The sequence below is a fragment of the Leucoraja erinacea genome, chromosome 35 (genome assembly GCF_028641065.1).
Source record: "Leucoraja erinacea ecotype New England chromosome 35, Leri_hhj_1, whole genome shotgun sequence".
Classification (NCBI taxonomy): domain Eukaryota; kingdom Metazoa; phylum Chordata; class Chondrichthyes; order Rajiformes; family Rajidae; genus Leucoraja; species Leucoraja erinaceus.
The window spans coordinates 981773-1004930 of NC_073411.1; the positions used below are offsets into that span (position 1 = coordinate 981773).

At 49.8% G+C, this 23158-nt stretch overlaps 1 protein-coding gene across 1 annotated transcript; it reads left to right on the plus strand.

Annotated features, from left to right (window-relative positions):
* Positions 1-433: 433 nt before the first annotated feature.
* On the plus strand, positions 434-23151 carry chmp7 (charged multivesicular body protein 7). The gene is given in 10 exon segments (XM_055661977.1): positions 434-830; positions 1751-1922; positions 4666-4851; positions 8584-8717; positions 11404-11452; positions 12327-12446; positions 18113-18211; positions 21497-21557; positions 22997-23061; positions 23063-23151. Coding segments are annotated over 10 exon segments (1233 nt in total). The 5' UTR covers positions 434-567; the 3' UTR covers positions 23147-23151.
* The last annotated feature ends 7 nt before the right edge of the window (positions 23152-23158 follow it).

The window sequence follows — 23158 nt, forward strand, 5'->3', positions numbered from 1 at the left end:
CAAGTAAGATGTTTATATTTGTTTCAGAATGCTTCAATCTATAATAACTGAAAATTTCATTCAGTTCTCTTAATTTTTAAGAAAGTTATGGGCTTTTGACTGTCCTCGATACCAGCTTTTGTGTAAACTAAAAGTCAATGGAAAAGCAACAGGAAACAAGATGCTAATTTCCGAGTATGAAAATGGTCATAGCTTTTTTAATACTGAAGATGAAAGTGAATTAGGTGTCAAATTAAACTTCTTTTTATGCTTTATCTGATGGGATAAATTACAGACTTGATTTTTTAAATCTCAAAATGCAGTAACATTGCTATATTGTATTAGAGTTTAACTAGATTGTATTTTGGATCGAGTGTAAAGCAGAGCTGGCGTTGCTTTCACTTCTCTCACTCACTCACTCACTCACTCACTGCGCCAGCGTCGCCCCGCCTGCTCCAGACTTTGGTCACCGCCGCCCCCGGAGACGGAGACGGAGCGTTTGCTGCAGCCTCCGCTGGGCCGTGACTCCGGGCTCCGTCAGCCCCGCTCCCCCTCGGGCCTGAGCGCTGGGCCCCGGCAGTGGGCGCCATGGAGGACGGGCCGCCGGAGCCGCCGCACCCGGACTGGGCGGACGAGCAGCGCATGGCCTTCCTGTTCTCGGCCTTCAAGCAGAGCCGCGACGTGGACAGCGCCGACTGGGACGGCAAGCTGGCCTTCTGGGCCCCGCTGGTGCTGCAGGCGGCTGCCCGGCGCCGGCGGATCCGCTTCACCCCGCGGGAGCTCGGCGGCTGGTTCCAGCGCAACGGCGCCGCGCCGCTAGGCCTCGCCACCGTGTTACAGCACCTGGCCAGGTGAGGCCACCCCACCACCCTGACCCCCACCCCCGTCCTGCACCCCCCTCACCCCCCCTGACCCCCCCACCCCCCCCCCCCACCCACCCCCGTCCTGCACCCCCCCCCCCCCTACCCCACCCTGACCCCCCCCGTCCCACCCTGACCCCGACCCCTCACTCCACCCCACCCCCCTGACCCCCCCCCCCCGTCCTGCACCCCACCCCCACCCTGACCCCACCACCCTGCACCCACCCCCACCCCCGTCCTGCACCCCACCCTGACCGACCCTCACCCCCCACCCTGTCCTGCACCCCCCCACCCTGACCCCCAACCCTCCCCACCCTGTCACCCCCCGAACCTCTGCTCGGAGCCCGAACCCTGACCTCTGCCCCCTGACCCCAGACCCTGACCGCCCCCCTCCCCCCCCGACCCTGGGCCTACCCCCTCACCCCGACTCTCACCTACCCCCCCGATTCCTGACCCCCCACCCCCACCCTGACCCTGACCCCCCCCCCGTCCCCACGCCTCCACCCCCTACCCCCCAGGCCCACACCGTGACTTCCGACCCGAACCTCTGCCCAGGAGCCAGGTCCCAACCCTGGCCTCAGGCTCAAGCCCTGACCTCCGTCCTTGAGTCAGGCCCCAACTCTAACCTCTGTCGCAGGACAGACCCCTGCCCTTGCCTCGGTCTGACCTGTCAAATCCTTCCACCCCCCCCCCCCCCCCCCCCTCCCCCCCCTCACCCCCCCCCTTTTCCCCCCCCCCCCCCCCCGACTGTCTTGCTCCTGCCACCGTGTCCTTGCCCTCCTTTAACATTACACTTTGGCCGTCCCTGTACCCAGTCCCCACAGCCCCCAGCCCCCGACCCTCCCACTCCTGTAGTTCTCTACCCGCCTGGGGATGGCTAACCAACAGCTAGTCTGCGTTTCTCTGCTCAGGCGTGGGGTCATCCAGACAGAGTCGAGCTTTGCTGCGAGCGTGGACACTGGCTGGCTGGCGCGGGGAGTGTGGCTGCTGCTGGTCAAACCCCTGAGGTGGACCCTCGCCTCCATCCTGGGAACTGATACCATCTCGCCCGATGATTCGTTCATTATTGTTGACCACATTAAGGTGAGAGAACGTTGCCACAAGTGTTTAATTGTCATGACATTCTTGTGTAGAAAGGAATTGCAGATGCTGGTTTCAACTGAAGATAGACACAAAATACTGGAGTAATGCAGACGGACAGGCAGCATCTCTGGAGAGAAGGAATGGGTGACGTTTTAGATGTCTGAGGAAGGGTCTCTACCCGAAACGTCACCCATTCCTTCTCACAACTGCATTCTTACTGGCTGCAACATAAAAGATCTGTAATAGCAATACATGCACAATGTAATAAATTACTAACTGTAATACTAGGTCACTACACTAGTCCAGGTCACGGTTGTTGAGGTTAGTGCTGTGTAGTAGAAACTAGGAACTGCAGATGCTGATTCACCAAAGAAAGACACATAATACTGGAGTAACTCAGCCAGTCGAGCAGTGTCTTCAGACTGAAGAAGCATCGCGTCCCGAAACGTCATCCATCCATGTTCTTCAGGAATGCTGCCTGACCTAATGCGTTACTCCAGCACTTTGTGTCTTTCTAACAAGGAAACAGCAGAAGAGTTGAACAGGGACTTCGGATCTGTCTTCACTAAGGAAGACACAAACAATCTCCCAGATGTACTGGAGGACAGAGTTCCTCTAAGGGGGCAGAAGAACTGAAATAATTTTTCATTAGGCGAGAAATAGTATTGGGTAGGCTAATGGGACTGAAGGATGATAAATCCCCTGGGCCTGATGGTCTGCATCCCAGTGTCCTCAGGGAGGTGATTCTAGAAATAGTGGACGCATTGGTGATCATTTTCCAATGTTCAATAGATTCAGAATCAGTTCCTGTGGATTGGAGGATAGCTAATGTTATCCCACTTTTTAAGAAAGGAGCGAGGGCGTAAACGGGGAATTACAGACCAGTTAGTCTGACCGGTAGTGGGAAAGATGCTGGAGTCAATTATTAAAGAGGTAATAATGGGGCATTTGGATAGCAGTAAAAGGATTAGTCCAACATGGATTTATGAAAGAAAAATCATGCTTGACTAATCTTCTGGAATTTTTTGAGGCTATGACAAGTAAAATGAATGAAGGGGAGCCAGTGGATGTAGTGTATCTAGACTTTCAGAGAGCCTTTGATAAGGTCCCGCACGAGAGACTTTTCATACCTTTCATTTCTTTGTACCTTTTCATCCCTTTAGTTTGCCTCTCCCCTGACTGTGAAGAAGGGTCCCGACCCAAAACATCACCTATTCCTTTTCTCCAGAAACGCTGCCTGACCCGCTGAGTTACTCCAACATTTTGTGTCTATCTTCGATGTAAGCCAGCATCTGCAGTTCCTTCCTACACACTTGCATTGCGATGCATCCCAATAGGATGCTTTCTACAGGGCATCTGTAGAAATTGTTGAGACTAATTGGAGGCATGCCAATTCTCGTTAGTCCTTTGAGTCGAGGTGTTGCTGGGTTTTCTTGGCCATAGCGTCAATGTGGTTGGTCCAAACAAATTGAAGATATTTACACCTGGAAATTGACGCTCCAGATCATCTCGGCTTCAGCACCATTGATGGTGATTGGGGCTAGTACTCCACTTCGCTTCCTGAAGTAATAACCAGCTCCTTCATCTTGCAGATACTGTAGGGCGGGTGGGGGGGTTGTTGTCCTGGCACCATCACTAAGTTATCTATCTCCTTCCTGTACTCCGTCTCACCTTATTCGGGATCCGGCCCACCACAGTGGTGTCATCTGCACACTTGAAGCTGGAGATGCACACAAAAGCGGGACAGACAACTCAGCGGGACAGACAGCATCTCTGGAGAGATGGAATGAGTGACGTTTCGAAGTTCAGATGTTCTGAAGAAGGGTCTCGATCCGAAACGTCACCCATTCCTAATCTCCAGAGAGGCTGTCTATCCCGTTGAGTTACTCCAGCTTTTCGTGTCTATCTTCAGTTTAAACCAGCATCTGCAGTTCCTTCCGACACAACTTGTAGATGGTGTTGGAGCACAATTTGGCCGCACAGCCGTGAGTACAGGCGTGTAGTAAGGGCTGAGAACACATCCTGGTGGGGCACCAATGCTAAGAGTATTCATGATGAATAAGTTGTAACAATCACCATGGTGTGACTGCGCAGCCAGAGATGTAGTGCCACACTTGTTGTATGCCCTCCTTGCTGTCGACATTCCACCGCTCTGCAACCACATTCTGCTCTGACTCCATCCTGACGCATGAATCCATCAATAAGTATGTGTGAGGTGACGGCCCCAGACAGCACTGGGGCAAAGCCAGCCTGCAGAGGGACTTCCTCATCTCCTGCTCCTGCTCCTGCTCCTGGCTCCTGGCCCGTCTATGGGTTCAAGAGCAACACACGAAGTGCTGGAATAACTCAGTGGGTCAGGCAGCATCCCAGGAGAGGTGGTTTTTGGGTCAGGGCCCTTCCAAAGACTGATTATAGTTGTGTGGAGAGAGCTGCACGGTGACTAGGGGACCGTCCGCCCACAGTCTGGCCGTGGATCTTGCACTGCCCACTGCCCCCTGCCCCCCACTGCCTCCCCAGCCCCACACACTGCTCCCTGTCCCCACTACCTCCCCAGCCCCACACACTGCCCCCTGTCCCCACTGCCTCCCCAGCCCCACACACTGCTCCCTATCCCGTACTGCCTCCCCAGCCCCACACACTGCCCCCTGTCCCCACTGCCTCCCCAGCCCCACACACTGCCCCCTGTCCCCACTACCTCCCCAGCCCCACACACTGACCTGCTGCCCTCTGCCCCGTTCTCCAGGACAAGGCGGCTGAGGTTCTGCGACTGTGCCAGCGTTCCCTCGATGCGGCCCACCCGGTGGCGGTCCTGTCCGCGCTGCAGCAGGAGTGTCGGGAGGTGTGCGAGGACGAGAAGACCTTCTGTCTGTGCCTGGTGCAGCTCCAGAAGGACAAGAAAGTGGCGGTGGCCGAACTCGATGGGGAGAGGGTAAGGGCAAGGCGAGGGGGGGGAGGGTGGGCACTGGGTGGAGGGCATTCGGGGTGTGGGGACGCGGACGGTGGGCGCTGGATGGAGAGTGTGCGCTGGAGGGTGGGTGCTGGAGGCAGGGTGCTGGAGGGTGGGTGCTGGAGGGTGGGTGGGTGCACTGCAGGGAGGGCACTGGCGGTGTGGCCACTGGAGGAAGGCGCTGGACAGGGTGGGCACTCGAGTGGGATTCTGCTGGGCTGAGCCCACACTGACCAAGGGCACATCACTATATATGTTTCATCTGAACCCTGCTTATCTTGAATCAATAAACTAATCCCGCTTCACAAACATCCATTAAAAGAAGGAACTTGCCTTTGTTATCAAATCAGACCCAGCAGTATGGTGGACTCTTCAACCTCCTCCTTCAGGGGTGATCAATAATGTTTGTCCATGTCAGTAATACCTGCACTGTGTGTGTGAGCAGCTAAATCATATTACACCTACTCTGCATGTCATTCCCATGCTAAAACAAGCACGATTACACAGTTGCCCACACTTGCTCAACGTGTGATGAGATCCAAATAAATCAGCACCCCCCCTCGCCGCCTGTATGCACCTATCACTCACCAGGCTCTGTCCTCCCCTCCTCTCTTCCAGCTTTCTCCCTCCACCCCCCACAATAAGTCTGAAGAAGGGTTCCAATCCAAAAGGTCACCTATCCATGTTCTCCCAGAGATGCTGCCTGACCCACTGAGTTACTCCAGCACTCTGTGAAACGTCACCTATCCATGTTCTCCAGAGATGCTGCCTGACCCGCTGAGTTACTCTAGCACTCTGTGACTTTTTTTCTGATCCAAGTGTGGGACTGAGTACTTATTACTTTGTTCATAGTCATTCATCATGGAAACGGGCCCTTCAGCCCAACTTGCCTAGGTGCCCCATCTACACTAGTTCCACACCTGCATTTGGCCCATATCCCTCTAAACCTTTCCTGTCCATGTTCCTGTCCAAATGTCTTTTCAATGTGGTTGCAGTACCTGCCTCAACTATCTCACCTGGCAGCTCATTCCATATACCCACCACCGTTTGAAAATGTTGCCCCTCAGGTTCCTATTAAATCTTTGCCGCCTTGCCTTAAATCTGTCGTCTGGTTTTTGATTCCTCTCCTCCAGGTGAATGACTGTGTGCATCTATCTACTCCCCTTAAAATCTTAAACACATCAACCTTCTGAGCTCTAAGGAATTACGTCCAAGTCTGCCTAATCTCCCCGTATAGCTCGGGCACTCAAGTCGTGGCAACATCCTTGTAGATCTTGTCTGTACCCTTTCCACCTTAACAACATCTGATACTAAATACTCCAAATGTGGCCTCACCAACATCTTGTACATCTGGAATATAACGTCCTAACCTATACTCAATACTCTGACTGATGAAGGCCAATATGTGGAAAGCCGTCTTGACCACTCTATCTACCTGTGGCATTGCTTTGAAGTACCTGCACTCCTAGATCACACTGCTCTATAACTCTCCCTGGGGCTCTGCCATTCACTATGAAGGTCCTGCCCTGGTTTGACCTCCCAAAATGCATCACCTCGCATTTATCTGCATTAAATTCCATTCCACAGCCCCGTTGCCAGATGTTCAAGACCCTGCTGTAATCTTTGATCACCATCTTTACTATCTGCAATACCACCCACATTAGTGTCACCTGCAACCTTACCAATAGCACCTTGTGCGTTCTCATCCAAATCATTGACAACAGCAATGGGCCCAGCAACAGGTCCATGAGACACACCCCTAGTGACAGGCATCCGTTCTGAAAAACATCCTTCCACCCTCTGCTTCCTTCAATTAAGCCAATTTTCTATCCAGTCGGTTAACTCTCTCTGGATCTCATGCGATCTAACCTTCCAGAACATCCTAATTGTGTTCAGTTTTATTAATGTCGGGATTGTTTCCTGTGCGGAATGGTCTGGCTCTTACCTGTTAAGGTCATTGTTAAAGTCTTCAATGACATTCATTTAAACACAGACAATGGCAACATTTCAATCTTAGTATTACTAGATCTCAGTGCTGCATTCGACACAGTCGATCACAACATATTACTAGACCGTCTGGAAAACTGGGTGGGACTTTCGGGCACAGCATTAAAATGGTTTGAATCCTACTTGAAGGACAGGGACTACTTTGTGTCTATAGGTAATTACACACCTGAGCATGCAAAAATTACGTGGAGTTCCCCAGGGCTCCATTCTGGGGCCTCTTCTGTTTAACATCTACATGCTCAGATCATGAAAAACATCAAAATATGTTACCATAGTTACGCAGACGACACACACAGATCTACATAACAATATCACCAGGAGACTATAGTCCAATACAAGCACTGAGTAGATGCATTGAGCAAATCAACGATTGGATGAACCAGAATTTTCTCCAATTAAACAAAGAAAAAACTGAAATAATTGTTTTTGGAGCCAAGGAAGAACGATTAAAAGTTAGCACCCAGCTTCAAATGGTAATGCTAAAAACAACAAACCAAGCCAGAAACTTCGTAGTAGTCATGGACTCAGACCTGAACTTCAACAGCCACATAAAAACAGTCACAAAGTCAGCCTACTATCACCTAAAGAATATATCAAGGATTAAAGGACTTATGTCTCAGCAGGATTTGGAAAAACTTGTCCATGCATTTATCTTCAGCAGGCTCGACTACTGTAACAGTGTCTTTACAGGTCTCCCTAAAAAGTCCATCAGCCAGCTGCATTTAATTCAGAACACTGCTGCTCGAGTCCTCACTAAGACCAAAAAAGTAGATCACATTACTCCAGTTCTGAGGTCTTTACCCTGGCTTCCTGTCTGTCAAAGAATTGATTTCAAAATACTACTGTTGGTTTACAAAGCACCGAATGGTTTATAGCCAAAATACATTTCTGATCTTCTGCTTAGCTACGAACCACCCAGACCTCTCAGATCGTCTGGGACAGGTCTGCTCTGTGTCCCCAGAGTCAGAACTAAACATGGAGAGGCAGCATTTAGTTTTTATGCACCACATATCTGGAATAAACTCCCAGAAAACTGCAGATCTGCTGCAACTCTCAGCTCTTTTAAATCTAGACGGAAGACTTTTCTGTTTGCTGCTGCCTTTCAGTAAACAATACAATTTATTAATTACCTATACTGCACTGTAACTTCTATTCCTGGTTTTATTCTGTTTTAAATATTTTATTTGATTGCTTTTAATTTTGTGATTATTTTATCTGAATAATCTAATAATCGTTTTACATCTAAATGTCATTTTATATGTGTTTCTTTCAAATGCTTTAAATGTTTTATGTAAAGCACTTTGAATTACCTTGGTGTTGAAAGGTGCTATACAAATAAACTTGCCTTGCCTTACCTACTGACCATCAACGTGGACATGGTAGATATAAGCTCTTCTGTCACAGCAAACCCGTCCTGTAGTCTCCCATGGGAAGTTCCCAGAGCAGGGATGGTGTGGTTAGATGCAGAGTAAACCATGCCTAACCCTCTCCCTTCATGTACTCCCTGTGCCCCCCCCCCCCCCATGAACAAAACATTCCCTGTACTTCCCACCCAACATCCCAGGGTAAATTCCACTCGGGTAGGTACAGTTCTTCTCCCCAGAGGTTGGTGTAAGCTGGGTTTGATGTCTTGCTTGCTATAACAGCGTGCTGGTCGTGGCTGCATTGGTGCCCACTCAACCTCTCTCTCTCTCCTCTGGCGTACAGATTGTGAAGCTTGCCCACCCTGGCAGCAACAAGCCGGCGGTGGTGACGGAGGTGGACGTTGGCGTGTACCACTTGATGAACTGTGAGAAGATGCTGTCACACAAGGCCGAGACACTCTCGCAGGAGGCTGACGGGTATGACTGGGCCACTCCACCGTCACTTGCTCAGCTGCTCTGTCAGCGTTCGTGTTTCCACCCTGGGGTGTCTATTGGGCACAGTACCAATCTGGAATGCGTTTGATATGTGGAACATTGAACAGTAGCACAGGTACAGGCCCTTCAGCCCACAGTGTCTGCAGACCAAACGCAACCCAACTGCCTGCAAATGGTCACCATCTCTCCATCCCCTGCCTGTCCATCTGTCCATCCAAAAGCCTCTTCAGTTGCTGCTGTATCAGTTTTCACTGCCACCCGTGTCAGCACGTTCAGGCACCCCCACTCTGTGTGAAGAAATAACAGCAGCTTGGCGGATATGGACCATGTGCAGGCAGAGATTAGTTTAACAAGGCATCTTGTTCGGCATGGACATTGTGGGCCGAAGAGCCTGTTCCTGTGCTTTTAACTATCCCCCTCTCACGTTAAAGATATCCCCTCTAGTACTTGACATTTCCACCCTGGGAAATAGACTCTGATTATGTAATGTGCATATGCATGCCTCTTAATAATTTTATAAACTTTTTTCAGGTCTTCCCTCAGCCTCCACTGCTCCAGGCAAAGCAATCCAAGTTTGTCCAAATCTGTAAGAAGGAACTGCAGATGCGGGTTTAAACCGAAGATAGACACAAAATGCTGGAGTAACTCAGCAGGACAGGCAGCATCTCAGGAGAGAAGATATGGGTGGCATTTTGGGTCGAGACCCTTCTTCAGACCCTGAGAGAAGCTGAAGATGGGTCTCGACCCGAAACTCGATTCCTTCTCTGCCGAGATGCTGAGTTACTCCAGCATTTTGTGTCCATGCAAGTTTGTCCAAGCTGAAACTCTCTAATTCAGACAACATCCTAGTAAACCTGTGCTGCACCCTCTCGTAAACCTTCACATCCCTCCTGTGATGTGACAACCAGAACTGTACACAATACCCCCAACTGAACCTTTATATAGCTGCAACGTGACTTCCCAACTTTTTTGCTCAATACCCCGACCAATGAAAAGTGTACCACAACCATTGTGTAGCACTATTTGTGTTGCTACTTTTGGGGAGCTTTGAACATGCCCCCTTAAATCCCTCTGTAAATCAACACTGTTTAAGATTCTATCACTTAATTCCCAAAATACAACCCCTCACGCTTGTCAGGGTTAAACTCCATCTGCCATTTCTCTGCCCACATAATCTGCTGTATCCTTTGACAATATTCTTCACAATCCACTTCCTCATTCCACGTTTAGGCAGCACAGTGGCGCAGAGGAAGTGTTGCTGCTTTACAGTGCCAGAGACTGAGGTTCGATCCTGACCTCGGGTGCTGTCTGTACGGCTTTTGCATGTTCCCCCTGTGACCGCGTGGGTTTCCACCAGGTGCTGGAGTTTCCTCCCACATTCCAAAGACGTGCAGATTTGTAGGTTAATTGGTTTCTGTAAAATGTCTCTAGCGTGCAGGATAGTGCAAGTGTACGGGTGAGTGTTGGGGGGGGGGGGGGGCTGACTCGGTGGGCAGGCTTACTAATCAGCCCACCTATATTTTCATCCAAATCATTGATATAGAGGCCCCAGCATTGATCCATGCAGAACACACAACCCTCCAGTCTATGAGTTGAATCCTGTTCACCGAGTCACCATGAATCCCAAGTGACTATCTTCTGATCAATCAACCCTGTCAAATGCCTGATTGGCATCCATGACGCAAACACCCACTGCCCTGTCTCCATTGATCACCTTTGCTACTTCCTCAGAAAACAATTGATTTTGTGAGTTAAGACCTCCCCACCTTAAAGCAATGAGGACTACCCCCAATGAGTCAACGCTCCTCCAAGTGGGAATAAATCCAGTCCCAAAGTATCTTCTGGAGTGATTAGTATTCTGCTTTATTCTACTTGAATCACCCCAATGTTGTGGGCGGAGGGCGGCTTGACTTGACCAGGCAGGATGTGTCACAGTTACGGCTGGTGCCATCAGACGATGGGCAGGGAGAGAGCTGTTCCAACTTCCTTCCAACTGAGACGGGCTGAACCTTCCATGCAGTGCACTTCTTCCATCAACCTTCGTGTAGGCCAAGTGTTGGTGAAGCCACACTTGGAGTACTGTGTTTAGTTTTGGGTCACCCTGCTATAGGAAGGATGGAGTTAAGCTGCAAAGATTGCAGAGAGGAGTTACAAACATGTCACCAGGACTTGAGGAGCTGAGCTACAGGGAGAGATTGGGAAGGCTAGGATTTTATTCCTTGGAGCACAGGAGGCTGAATGTGATCTTATAGAGGTGTGTAAGATCATGTGGGGAATTGGCAGGGTAAATGCACAGTGTACTTTACCCAGAGTTGAGGAATCAAGAACCAAAGGAGTGGGGTTTAAGGGGAGAGGAGCAAGAGAACCTGAGAGGCAACTTTGGTGAATGAAACGTGCTGTCAGAGGAGGTAGTTGAGGCAGGCAGATAACAGCGTGTAAAAGACAGGTACATGGATAGGAAGGGTTAAAAGGGATGGGGGCAAATGGGACGAGCTTGATGGGGCATCTTGGTCGGCAAGGATGAATTGGGCCGAAGCTGCATGACTCTATGACCCTATCAGAAGATGCAGGGCTTGTGAAAATAACGAGAAGGAAAATAAATCCTTGTTTTGTTCAAAGAAATAAGGCAACAGAGCAGCCATTTATTTAAACGTATTTTTCTTTGCAGGTACCAGGAAGAGGCAAGGAAGCAAATCAGAGCTGGTAAAAAGCATCTGGTGAGTGAGGGATGAGTTACACCATTCTGCCGGTTTCAAAGGCCTTTTATTATCACGTGTACAGTGATATGCAAATTACCATACAGTCATATGGAAAAAAGCAACAAGGCACACAATTACATAAAAGTTAACATAAACATCCACCACAGCGGATTCCCCACATTCCTCACTGTGATGGAAGTCCAATCTTCTTCCCTCTTTACTCTTCCGCGGTCGGGGCAGTCGAATCATCTGTACGCCAGCAGAAATTAGTGAAACACACAAGTGGGAGTGTAGTTTTTTTACAGTAGGTGCAACAGTTTGTGTTACTGTGCCACGTTGATGAGATAGCAGAGAAACTAGAGGGGGAGAGTGGTCATCATGAGCGAGGCCTAGGTTGGAGCTGCCTGGGGGGCGTGTGGGGGAGGGGGCGTGTGGGGGGGGGGGGGTGTGTGGGGAATGGGTGTGGGGGTGGAGCGGTGGGAAAAGGGGGCGTGTGGGGGAAGGGAGCGTGTGGGGGAGGGGGGGCTGTGGGGAATGGGTGTGGGGGAGGGCGGTGGGAGAAGGGGGCGTGTGGGGGAAGGGAGCGTGTGGGGGAGGGGGCGTGTGGGGAGGGGGTGTGGAGGAGGGGTGGGGGAAGGTGTGGGGAATGGGCGTGTGGGTGAGGGGGGTGGGAGAAGGGGGGTGTGGGGGAGGGGGCGTGGTGTGGGGGAGGGGGGCGTGCGGGGAGGGGAGCGTGTGGGGTAGGGGTGGGAAGGGGGCGTGTGGAGGAGGGGGTGGGAGAAGGGGACGTGTGGGGAAGGGGGCGTGTGGGGGAGGGGGCGTGTGGGGAATGGGCGTGTGGAGAAGGCCTGTGTCCCAGCTGTACTGTGTTTGCTGCACCTTTCCATTGAAGGCACTGAAATCTCTGAAAATGAAGAAGAGAACCTTTAAACAACTGGAAGATATCCACGCCAAGCTTGATACGATCGACACCATCCTCAATCGCATTCGCTCCTCCCAGACCGACCTAAAGGTAATGACGGATTTTGCTTGTCACCCTTTGGCCATTGCGAAAGGATAATTTTGAAAGCTGCTGTGTTAATGTCAGGTGAACCGAGCTCCGTCCTGCTGCCATGGTTATGGTCAAGTTTACGCTAAGGACGCAGTCGTACCTTGAACGTGGCACGGAGACTGGTGTAGTGTCTGAATGTATCCCGGAACTGAGACCCTCGAGAGATGGCAGCATGGGCAGGTTGGGCCGAAGGGCCATTTTCCATGTTGTATGACTCCTGTGGTGACCAAGTCTCCCTTCCCTTTGGTGAGCTGAGCTTACCTGTGCATGGATGGTGTTTACTTATTCCCTTTGTCCCAGATCACGTGAATCCCCACTACCTTCTGCCTCCTTGACGTTAATCAGTCTGAAGAACACATGACAATAAACTCTCTTGAATCTTAAATCCTGACCCGAAACGTCACCTACACATGTTCTCCAGGGAGGCTGCCTGAGCTGCTGAGTTACTCCAGCACTTTGTGTCTTATTTGTCCAATTAATGTTCTGCTTGCTCTTCACAATGTCTCTGGGCGCTGCCTGCATTTTTCAGCAGAGCTGGACAGCTGGTTCAAGCTCAGACATGAACAGAGATGCAAGAGACTGCAGGAGATGGAATCTTGAACACGGGCGGCACAGTGGTAGTTTGCTGCCTCACAGCACCTGGGACACAATGTAATCCTAACTATGGGTGCTACCTGTACTGAGTTTGTGGGTTCTCCCCGTGACCGCGTGGGTTTTCTTTCTGTGCTCCGGTTTCCTCCTACACTCCAAAGACGGACAGATTTGTAGGTTAATTGGCTTTGGTAAGTTGTAAAATTGCCCCTAGTTTGTGTAGGTTAGTCAAAAATGATGGAGTAACTCAGCGGGTGAAGCAGCATGTATGGATCGAAGGAATAGGTGATGTTTCGGGTCGAGACCCTTCTTCAGACCCGAAGCAGCACCCATAGATGCTGCCTCACCCGCTGAGTTACTCCAGCATTTTTGTCTACCGTCGATTTTTCCAGCATCTGCAGTTCTTTCTTAAACATTTAGAGTACCGGATGATCGCCGGTCGCTGTGGGCTCGGTGGGCCGAAGGGTCTGTGTCTGCACTGTATCTAAACTATGAGGTAGGGTCCCGACCTAAAACATCGGCTGTCCATTGCCTTCCCAGATGCTGCCTGGCCCGCTGACTTCCCCAGCTCAATAATGAATGGGTGCTATTACAGATAAAGTCAGTAATAGTACAGCACAGATACAGGCCCTTGGTCCACTCGATCCCTGCTGTTCTATGCCTCGCCTGTTTAAACTACTTGTCTAAATGCCCCATAAACACAGTCATTGCAATTGCATCCGCCACCTCCACCAAAGATGTTGTCAAGCTGGAAAGGGTACAGAGAAGATCTACGAGGATGTTGCCAGGTCTAGAGGGTCTGAGCTACAGGGAGAGGTTGAGTAGGCTGGAACTCTATTCCTTGGAGCGCAGGAGGATGAGGAGAGATCTTACGGATGTGTATAAAATCATGAGAGGAAATGATCGGGCAGATGCACAGAGTCTCTTGCCCAGAGTAGGTGAATCAGGAAAGCAGGAGTAGCAAGATGGATTCAACAGTGGCTGAATGGGAGACACCAGAGGGTAATGGTGGATGGCTGTTTGCCAGGTTGGAGGCAGGTGACTAATGGGGTGCCACAGGGATCTGTGTTGGGTTCACTGTTGTTTGTCATGTACATCAATGATCTGGATGAGGTGTGGTAAAATTGGATTAGTAAGTATGCAGATGATACTAAGATAGGTGGTGTTGTGGATAATGAAGTAGATTTCCAAAGTTCACAGAGAGATTTAGGCCATTTGGAAGAGTGGGCTGAAAGATGGCAGATGGAGTTTAATGCTGATAAGTGTGAGGTGCTACACCTTGGCAGGACAAATCAAAATAGGACGTACATGGTAAATGATTGCGAATTGAGGAAAGCAGTTGAACAGAGGGATCTAGGAATAACTGTGCATAGTTCCCTGAAGGTGGAATCTCATGTAGATAGGGTGGTAAAGAAAGCTTTTGGTGTGATGGCCTTTATAAATCAGAGCATTGAGTATAGAAGTTGGGATGTAATGTTAAAATTGTACAAGGCATTGGTGAGACCAATTCTGGAGTATGGTGTACAATTTTGGTCGCCCAATTATAGGAAGGATGTCAACAAAATAGAGAGAGTACAGAGGAGATTTACTAGAATGTTGCCTGGGTTTCAGCAACTAAGTTACAGAGAAAGGTTGAATAAGTTAGGTCTTTATTCTCTGGAGCGCAGAAGGTTAAGGGGGGACTTGATAGAGGTCTTTAAAATGGTGAGAGGGATAGACAGAGTTGATGTGGACAAGCTTTTCCCATTGAGAGTAGGGAAGATTCAAACAAGAGGACATGACTTGAGAATTAAGGGACAGAAGTTTAGGGGTAACATGAGGAGGAACTTCTTTACTCAGAGAGTGGTAGCTGTGTGGAATGAGCTTCCAGTGGAAGTGATGGAGGCAGGTTCGATTTTATCATTTAAAAATAAATTGGATAGGTATATGGATGGAAAAGGAATGGAGGGTTAGTCTGAGTGCAGGTACATAGGACTAGGGGAAAATAATTGTTCGGCCCGGACTTGTAGGGCCGAGATGGCTGTTTCCGTGCTGTAATTGTTATATGGTTATATGGTTAATCATGGACCAGAGGACATAGGTGAAAGGTGAAGGAGAAAAGATTTAATAGGAATTTGAGGGGTAACTTTTTCACACAAAAGGTAGTGGGTTGCATGGAACAAGCTGCCAGAGGTTGGTAGTTGAGGCTGGGACTACCCCGACGTTTAAAAAGCAGTTAGACAGGTACATGGATAGGACAGGTTTGGAGTATTATGGACCAAACACTGGCAGGTGGGACTAGTGTAGCTGGGACATGTTGGCCGGTGTGGGCAAGTTAGGCTGGATGGCCTGTTTCCACACTGTATCACTGAGGCTATGACCTCCCTGGAAGAGTGTTCCAGATATCTGCAATTCTCTTTATCGTAAAATAAAAATGTTGTCAAATTATTATTTTTTATCTCAGTGTTTATATGTTGTGCCTTGACCTCTGCAGCAGGCATGCCACGTGCCACCATCACCTCCTTACAAGCCTACATTGTCCCTGACATACAACTATGATGCTGTTTATAGTGAATGTAATCAGTGTAGAGATTGTAGGGCCAAGATCATCTCATCTTTCGTCATCAATCATTCCTACATGGATGTTGAGTTGGCATCTTATATTTCTCTTGGGCAGCTTACAACCCAGCGGTATAATAACTGAAGATAAACACAAAATGCCCGAGTAACTCAGCGGGACAGGCAGCATCTGCGGGGGGAAGCAATGGCTGACGTTTCAGGTCAAGTCTGAAGAAGGGTCTCGACCCGAAACATCACCCGTTCCTTCTCTCCAGAGATGCTGCCTGTCCCGCTAAGTTACTCTAGCATTTTGTGTCCATCTTCAGTTTAAACCACCATCTGCAGTTCCTCCTTATAAGGTATGATAATTGATTTCTCTTACTTCAAGTAACCCCTGCGTCCCCCTCTCTCTCTGTCCCTCCCTCATCCTAGTCACCGTACTAGTGTGTCTGTCATCCTGTTAAGTTCCGCTGTTGACTCGTTCTCACCTATTCCACAGACTATTGTGAGTCCTACATTTCCTTGATTAACAATAATCGTTCCCCAGCCCCGCAAGGCCCGATTTTATCTACTCTCCAAAATCCACTAGCAGAACTGTCTTGGCATTGTTTCTGCTTATTCATGTCCCACCAAATTAATTTCCACACACCTCGACTCCATCCTATCCCCCCAGGTCCAATGCCTCCCTGCCTATGGTCAAGACACCTCACAAGCTCTTCGTCTCTTCAACGACTTCCGTTTTCCAGGCTCCCTCTCCCTCATCTTTTGCATGGATGTCCAGTCACTCTACACCTCCATCCACCACCAGGAAGGTCTTAAAGCCCTCCGTTTCTTCCTCGAACCGCACAACCAGCCAATTTCTGTCTACTAACACTCTCCTCCACCTAGCAGAGCTGGTCCTTACCCATAACAACTTCTCCTTCGACTACTCCCACTTCCTCCACATCTTCGACTACTCCCATTTCCACCCCTTTCTGCTTTCCGCAGAGACCGTTCCCCCCGCAGCTACCTGGTCAACTCATCCCTTCCCACCCAAACCACCCCCTCCCCAGGTACTTTCCCCTGCAACTGCAGGAGATGCAACACCTGTCCCTTTACCTCCCCCCCTCAACTCCATCCAAGGTCCCCGACAGTCTTTTCAGGTGAGGCAGAGGTTCACTTGCACCTCCTCCAACCTCATCTACTGTATCTGCTGTTCAAGATTCAATTGTCACATGTACCTGTATATTGGCGAGACCAAGCGCAGGCTCGGCGATCGTTTCGCTGAACACCTTTGCTCAGTCTGCCTTCCTCTACCTGATCTCCCAGTTGCTCAGCAATTTAACTCCCCCCTCCCATTCCCAATCTGACCTTTCTGTCCTGGGCCTCCATTGCCAGAGTGAAGCCAGCGCAAATTGGAGGAACAGCGCCTCATATTTCGCTTGGGTAGCTTACACCCCAGCGGTATGAACATTGACTTCCCTAACTTCAAATAGCCCTTGCTTTCCCTCTCTCTCCATCCCCTCCCCTTCCCAGTTCTCCCACCAGTCTTAAGGGGCTGTCCCACTGTATGAAGTAATTCAAGAGCTCTCCCGAATTTAAAAAAAGAAATCAAACTCGTGGTAAGCAGGTACGTCGGAGCTTGGGGACATCTCTTAGCGGCTCATAACGCTAACGGCAGGTACTTGGGAAATGCAGTATGTTCGTGAAGATTTTTCAACATGTTGAAAAATGTCCACGAGAGCCCCGAGTACCTACGAGCGGCTATTGCCGTAATTCTCCAAGTTCAAATCAGGGGAAATTCTTGAATTAGCTCGTACAGTGGGACAGGCCCTTTACTGTCTCCGACTATATTCTATCTCTGTCCCGCCCACTCCCTTGACCAGTCTGAAGAAGGGTCTCTACCCGAAACATCACCCATTCCTTCTCTCCAGAGATGCTGCCTGTCCCGCTGAGTTACTCCAGCTTTTTGTGTCTGCCGTTCCTTGATTATCGTTGCTTTCTGCATATCTTCCATTAATCTCTCTTAAGTACCATCTATATCTCTCATTTCCCTTTTCCCTGACTCAGATTGATGAAGGGTCTCGACCCGAAACGTCACCCATTCCTTCTCTCTAGAGATGCTGCCTGTCCCGCTGAGCTACTCCAGCATTTTGTGCCTGTCTTTGTGCCGATACATGGTTTCGTTCAGAGATACATCTAGCAAACAGGCCCTTCGTCCCACTGAGTCCACATTGACCATTAATGCCACCTTCACACTAGTTATCCCACTTTCTCATCCACTCCCTACACACTGAGCAATTTACAGAGGGCCGATTAACCTTTAAACCCGCATGTCTTTGGGAAGTGGGTGGAACCCCAAGTATCCGGAGGAATCCCACGCGGTCACAGGGAGAACATGCAAACTCCACACAGACAGCACATGAGGTCTGGATCGAACCCGGGTCTCTGGTGCTGTGTGGAGCCCATTGCTTCTCTCTGACTTTAAGTAATTTGTTGTTTGTTGTGCAATTTGGCAGGTTGTTGAAGCTTATCAGGCTGGGCTCGGGGCTCTGAGGCAGTCGATGAAAGATGTGAGTGTGGAGAAAGTGGAGAACCTGATGGATGAGATCGAGCAGGTGAGTGGCTTCATGTTCCTCGTGCCGTCAGGATCAAGCCCTGCCTGGAGGAGCAGGCCAGGGGAGGTGAGATGTGAGGAGCACTGGGATGTAATGCTGAGGCTCTATAAAGTGTACGTCAGGCCGCATTTGGAATAGTGTAAGCAATTTGGGGCACCATATCTGAGGAAGGATGTGCTTGCTCCGGAGAGGGTCCAGAGGTTTACAAGAATGATCCCAGGAATGAGTAGGTTAACCTAGATTCTTAATTAGTACAGTGTCGGAGGTTATGGGGAGAAGGCAGGAGAATGGGGTTAGGAGGGAGAGATAGATCAGCTATGATTGAATGGCGGAGTAGATAAGCCTAGTGGTGAAAGGTTACCAGTGGGATTGGAGTTACATTGGGATTGGTCTTGATTTTACACAACGGTGGGTGGGCTCAAGGGGGAGAGAGGGAGAGGATGGAGAGGGGAAGGAGGAAGAAAAAAAAGGAGAGGGGGAGGGAGAGACAGGAAGGAGGGAGAGGGAGGCTTCCTAAATGGCTTCTACATCATCATCTGGTGCTAAAAGCAGGAAGCAGCCGTTCAAACAGCAGTATACAAAGAGATGGCAATGAATGCATAACTTAGAAGAAGGCATGTCAATTTGCAGCAAAGTTATGCATTCTTGTATTCTTACATGGGTATGACCACACATAAAAAAACAAAACATTTTTCAGCAAAATGGCACCGCGTAAAAATACTGCTTTCCTCAGCAAAATACTGATTTTCAGTTACTGGAATACTGAAATGCACTGACAAAACTTGGCAGCTCTGCTCTAATTGTAGAGGGTCCAGCAGCGATTCACCAGGATGTTACATGGGCTTGAGTTGTAACAAGAGGTCGGAAAGGCTGGGAATTTTTTTTGGCAAAGTAGGAGGCTGAGGTGTGACCTTATTGAGGTGTACTAGATTGGACTGGACTTCCCAATGTTGGGCGAGTCCAGAACCAGTGGCCACAGACTCAGAATAAAGGGGAAGCCATTTAAGACTGAGGTGAGAAAAAACATAGAAACATAGAAATTAGGTGCAGGAGTAGGCCATTCGGCCCTTCGAGCCTGCACCGCCAGTCAATATGATCATGGCTGATCATCCAACTCAGTATCCCGTACCTGCCTTCTCTCCATACCCTCTGATCCCCTTAGCCACAAGGGCCACATCTAACTCCCTCTTAAATATAGCCAATGAACTGGCCTCGACTACCCTCTGTGGCAGAGAGTTCCAGAGATTCACCACTCTCTGTGTGAAAAAAGTTCTTCTCATCTCGATTTTAAAGGATTTCCCCCTTATCCTTAAGCTGTGACCCCTTGTCCTGGACTTCCCCAACATCGGGAGCAATCTTCCTGTATCTAGCCTGTCCAACCCCTTAAGAATTTTGTAAGTTTCTATAAGATCCCCTCTCAATCTCCTAAATTCTAGAGAGTATAAACCAAGTCTATCCAGTCTTTCTTCATAAGACAGTCCTGACATCCTGAAACGTTTTCACCCAGAGAGTTGTGAATTTGTGGAATTCCCTGCCACAGAGGGCTGTGGAGGCCAAGTCACTGGATGGATTTAAGAGAGAGTTAGATAGAGCTCAAGGGGCTAGTGGAATCAAGGGATATGGGGAGAAGGCAGGCAGGGGTTATTGATTGGGGCCGATCAGCCATGATCACAATGAATGGCGGTGCTGGCTGGAAGGGCCGAATGGCCTCCTCCTGCACCTATTTTCTATGTTTCTATAAAGAGCCTGGATTAGTGAACGCTTTTTCCCAGGGCAGAGGATTGTGAAGGGGTTAAGGGCAGGGGTTAAGGTGAGAGAGGAGGGGTTTGTGTGTATCATCAGGGGCAACGTTTTCACTCAGTGGATAGTCCGTATCTGTAGTGAGCTGCCAGAGGAAGAACCAGATTCAATGACAGCTTCTAACAGTTGCTGCCTTACAGCCCTTGCCGAGCCACAGACCCGGGTTCGATCCCGACTACAGGGGCTGTCTGTGCAAAGTTTGTACGTTCTCCCCAGAGATCTTTGGTTAGCTCCCACACTGCAAAGACGTACAGGTTTGAGGGTGCATTGGCTACTTTGTGCGATAGTGTTAATGTGCGGGGGGGGGGGGATCACTGGTCGGTGCAGACTTGGTGGGCCTAGGAACCTGTATCCGCGCTGTATCTCTAAATTAAAAATTAAACCGACGTTTGAACAGATTTATGGACAGGAGAGGTTTAGAAGGTTAGGCCTCAAATGCAGGCAAATGGGACTCGCCCGGAATGCCGACTTGGTGTTCATGGACAAGCTGGGCTGAAGGGCCTGTTTCCATGCTGTACCGCTCTGTGACTTGTAGTGAACAGCTCTCGGGGTGCCATTCATACTGCTGCTCCATCCTGTGGCTGGATTTTGATCCTGACCTGTGCCACTGTCTATGTGGAGTTTGCCTGTTCGAGTCACCATGCCGTCCAACTGTGACCATGTGGGGCATCTGCTTTCCTCCCTTATCCCAAAGCTGTGCTGCTGGGTCAGTCAGCCTCTGTGTGGGTGGTGGGGGCAGGGGGGGGGGGGTTAATGGGCTTATGGGGAAGGTAGATCACAGGGCTGCATGGGTGCTGTGATCAACACTACCCCCTGGGACCTGAGCTCCGTTGCTGTCTGTGTGGATTCTGCAGGATCTCCCTGAAACCCCGTGGGTTTTGTCCAGTGGGCCGGCTTGTTCCCAAATGTGGCAGAGCTGCCAGATGGAAGTTAATCGGCTGCAATAAATTGCCCCTTGTCATGGTGAAAGGGTCATACAGTGTGGGAACAGGCCCTTCAGCCCAACTTGCCCACACCAACTGCTGGTAGAGGTGGGCAACAGTAAAATCAGGGAGGGTTTGGTGGAGGGGGGGGGGTTGCTGGGAATCTGAGAGAAAAGTGGGGTGGATGTAAGGGGTGTATCGATGGTAAACCAGGTGTGATTCAGCCCATGGTGTGTGCAATAGGTTTGGAATTCTGTGAGAACCAGCACAGCCTGCGGGCTGAATCCCTGATGAATGGTCTTGATCAGAAAGGTCACCCATTCCTTCTCTCCAGAGATGCTGCTTGTCCCACTGAGTTACTCCAGCATTTTGTGTCTACAGTGGGCTGAATGGCCATGCAGTGTGCTGTATGCTGATGGGTAGTGGCTGTGCTGGGGAGCCTGTTGGCATGAGTGGGTGTGGTGTGGCATTGAGTGTTGCCCACTTGGTGACCATGCCAGAGGGTGGGCACTGGCCGTGACCGGGGGTGATAACCGTTGTCCCTGTCTCCCTCTCGTTGTAGTTCTGTGACACACAGGATGACATCAGGAAGACTCTGGCTGGTGAAAGCTTCGATGTAGCGGGTAAGGTTCTGCTTGTTGATCTGTACATCTGTTGTTTTTACACACACACACATTTTTTCTATTCACCCTCACCCCTCCACAACAATGGTTGGGAAATAACAACCTGCTTGTTCCCATGTGTGACCTTCCTGTGGGTGAGTGTGTTCTTGTTCCCCGTCCGCTCTGAGTGTCGGCTGTGCTCGCTCCACGGGTCCTGGCTCTCGTTTTATATCTTCAACCAACCGTGTGGCACGTTGGTGCAGCGGGTAGAGCTGCTGCCTCACAGAGCCGGAGACCAGGGCTTGATCCTAACCTCGGGTGCTGTCTGAGTGGAGTTCACACGTTCTCCTAGTGACCGCGTGAGACCGGGTGCTCCAGTTTCCTCCCACATCCCAAAGACGTGTGCAAGCTTATAGATCAATTGGCCCTCTGAAAATCATGACGCATAGGAAGGAACTGCAGATGCTGGTTTAAACTGAAGAGAGACACAAAATGCTGGAGTAACTCAACGGGACAGGCAGCATCTCTGGAGAGAAGGAATGGGTGACGTTTCGCGTTGCAAACAGCTAACAATGGCCTGTTTCCTTTATCATAGTTAATTTTTTGTATATCTTTCATTCATTTGTTTGACATCTCTACATTACTGTCTATGTCTCTCTTTTCCCTTTCCAACGACTCTGTCTGAAGAAGGGTGTCGACATTGTTTTTTGTGTGTACGTATGTGCATGTATTTATATATGTGTGTACCTGTGAGTGTGTGTGTGTATATATACACACTGAACTTTTTTCTTCTCTCTCGTTTATTATATTGTTTACAGTGTACTATGTTTACATATTCTGTTGTGCTGCAGCAAGTAAGAATTTCATTGTTCTCTCTGGGACATATGACAATAAAACACTCTTGTCCCGAAACGACACCCATTCCTTCTCTCCAGAGATGTTGCCTGTCCCGCTGAGTTACTCCAGCATTAGTCATGTTGAGCAGAGATGAGCTGTTTGATCATCTGTTCACTCCCAGATGCTGGAGATTTCAACCCTGCAATATTTATTTGCTTCCTCCTCCCCACATTGCCTCTGGCCGACCCCTCCCCTTGTCCCACCGTGTCGTACCCACAGCAACCCGTCAGGGACGCTGCAAGATCCGAACAAATGCAGCTTTACCGCTTCAACTCCGACCCAATCTCATGTGACTTCAACAACGCTCTGCAAGCCTGTGGTGAACACTTCCACAAATCTGGGGTTCAAACAAAGTTGCTCTGCCGCTTGGACATGTGGCTGGTGTGGGCATGTTGGGCCAAGGGCCTGTTTCCACATTGTATCACTCTATGACTCTATGCCGAGCAGAGCAAATGGAGCCATTCCCAATCACTTGCGCCTCTCTGCATGGTGGATGGTGATTGCTCTGCATCTCTGTACAGGGTGGGTCCTCTGCTCATGTGTTGTCTTTCATGCTGATGCAGGTGGAGCTGACGTGAGTGATTTGGAGGCTGAGCTGGATGCTCTTCTGCAGGAGGAGCCGCAGCTCCCAGATGTGCCGGCCGATACACGACCTGCTGCTTCCTTCAGTGAGGACAACCAGCTGCTCGCCAAGCTCAGCAAGCTCAGCCTGACTGACCAAGGTG